We start from the raw sequence: 2381 nt of genomic DNA, 5'->3' as shown, positions 1-2381 counted from the left end.
TCTAAAGCAAAGTATAAGTGACAAACTGGGAAGGTGTGCTTTTCTCTTGTATAAAATGACTCAGTATTTTTAAAAATTGTTACACACTACTCATTAAACATTATTTATAAATCTACTGAAATACTTTTTTAAAATCAATGTGCTAGGATAGTAGGTTATGTCTCCACAGTATACCTGTTCTGTGCTGTCAGCATCTCCCTTTGAGGATGTGGTCCACTGTACACAACTTTTGACAAACCATGCTGGGATAGTGCACTCTCGGTCAGAGCCATGGACCCAATGCTGGAAGGCTAAAGAAAAGACATTTGAATGAAGAAGAAGAAGAAAAAAAAATTCTGTTGAAAATATACTTAGCATACATACACCACTAAGAATGATTGCATCACATATCTTGAACATCACATATCTTAAAAATATTCAAATGATATCAAAGTCTGAAGTTTTATATTTATAAAAAAGACTATCATTCCCCAAATAAAATAGCAAAATACAGAAAATTGAGCTCACTGATATTTTTATAAATCAAACTCAGAGGCAAGATGCCAACTGACAGCTGTTTTACTCATCTCAACTTCTGCATTGTGAATAAATTTTACCAATTTTTCTGTAAAAAAAGAAATATGCACACTGCCTACTAAATTTTCTGCTCAAAGATTTAATAAATAATTAACAACCAAACCACAAATAGAAATAAAAAAAATATTTAACTTCAAAAATTCTACCATGGAAATAAATAATTGCTACAAAAAAATAGTCTTATCCATCAGAAGGAGAGAATAATATTTCAAAATTAATACTTTCAGATCTCTTACAACTAGATTTTAGTTTCAAGTTTAATGATTTTGATTTCTCATTTCACCTTAGGAATTTCAAATACTTTGTGTGGTGTTTTATACTTTTTAAAGTTCTAATAAATTGATCAATATTTTTTGCCTCAATAACCACACTAAATTTATAGCAACTTCAAATCTGAGAAACATTAAACTTACTTTGATAAAATGTCACTTACTTCATGATATACAGATGGTTTAGATAAAGATGGAATCGTAAAACTCAATACTTTGCTATGTCCCTCTTTGTCAACTATTTCCTATAAAAATGAAAGAAAATATCTCAAAATATTTATTTTTTACACATATGTAGTGTCTTAATAATCATTAATGTTTCTCATGTAAAAAGTTACATTTTTCTAAATCAATTAATACAGTTATGAAATATGTNAATTTTATCAGTCAGGAGAATTAATCCACAGAACAGCTTATTTGCACAAAGATGTGCTTAATAGACAGAAAACAAGAAGAAATTTGTTGATGTGGTCAGGAAGGCTGATTTAAGAGTGAGGAGAGGTGCCGAGTTTCATTACAGATACACAGGAACCAATACACTGATCAAGAGTCCACAGCAGTACATATCCAAGTCAGTCAGCTGAGTGGCTCACCAGGTAAACAAAATCAGGAGAGTTCTTTACACAACGGGAGAGAATTTAACTTACTACCTTAGTAGTTTCATCTTTAATATACTCCACATTAAAATACTTCCCCAAATTTAGAGGACTTGATATACAAGTATACTAGCAAAACATATTTGTAGTATTGATGGGTACATTCCTTTTAGAAAGGCCATATACGTATGTTTAGGACTAACAGAAAACAGAAATTTGTTGACTAAAACTCATTCAGTCTAGCTCTTGCCTCCTTTCAAACCTCTTCCTTAAGTAGTCCGTACACACTGTGTATGAGGAAAACACAGGCTATCAAGCTGGCCATCAGGCTGAATCAGGAAAGCAAAGCTTACAGTAACTGAACAGATTTTTGCTTAGCAGAATGGATTTGTGTGTATGGGTGGAGGGTGGGAAGTGTCCAAGATTGTTTTAATTACTTCCACAATTTATTATAATCAGGCTAAAAAGGAGAATGGGACATATCTGTCACTGAATCTAGCTCAGATATTCCATGAATTTTTTCTGATTGTGTTTATGTGTCCTTCCTTCTAGATCCCCAGTCAATCATTTTGTCAATGTCACCAACAACCAAGTTGAGCAGCAATCTGAAACACCTGCCACATGGCCGAAAGGACTGGGTCAGCCATTACAGTGTGATCGCTTTATTCTTCAGGAAAGCCTGCACTAGGACTAAGATCACCAGGAAGCTCTTCTACTTTACCTGTCATAGTCACTTATAACTTACTTATCACCACAGTTCTGTAACCAATTTTCGTTCCATATATATGCACTAGGCTTTGATTAGATACAAGTGCTTTCTAATTCTTTTCTACTCAACTTTAAAATGTACAAAAAAATCTTTATTAAAATATTTTATAAACAGTTAAGGGAACCACAAATTAAGAGAAATTAATAACTGGGTTTTAAACCATTGATAATA

The 2381-nt window shown here is 32.4% G+C and overlaps 1 protein-coding gene across 1 annotated transcript in view; it reads right to left on the bottom strand.

The window, feature by feature from the left end:
• The window catches only part of HYCC1 (hyccin PI4KA lipid kinase complex subunit 1), a 69527-nt gene that overhangs the window by 29021 nt on the left and 38125 nt on the right, over nt 1–2381 (bottom strand). Inside the window, exons 4-5 of the mRNA XM_019651986.1 lie at nt 1010–1090; nt 175–290 (exon numbers count right to left, since the gene is read on the bottom strand). Coding sequence (XP_019507531.1) covers nt 175–290; nt 1010–1090 — 197 coding nt within the window. The remainder of the gene's footprint in view (nt 1–174; nt 291–1009; nt 1091–2381) is intronic.

This window comes from Hipposideros armiger, unplaced genomic scaffold (genome assembly GCF_001890085.2).
Source record: "Hipposideros armiger isolate ML-2016 unplaced genomic scaffold, ASM189008v1 scaffold_171, whole genome shotgun sequence".
In the NCBI taxonomy this organism is placed as follows: Eukaryota; Metazoa; Chordata; class Mammalia; order Chiroptera; family Hipposideridae; genus Hipposideros; species Hipposideros armiger.
This window is presented reverse-complemented; position numbering and strand designations above follow the sequence as displayed.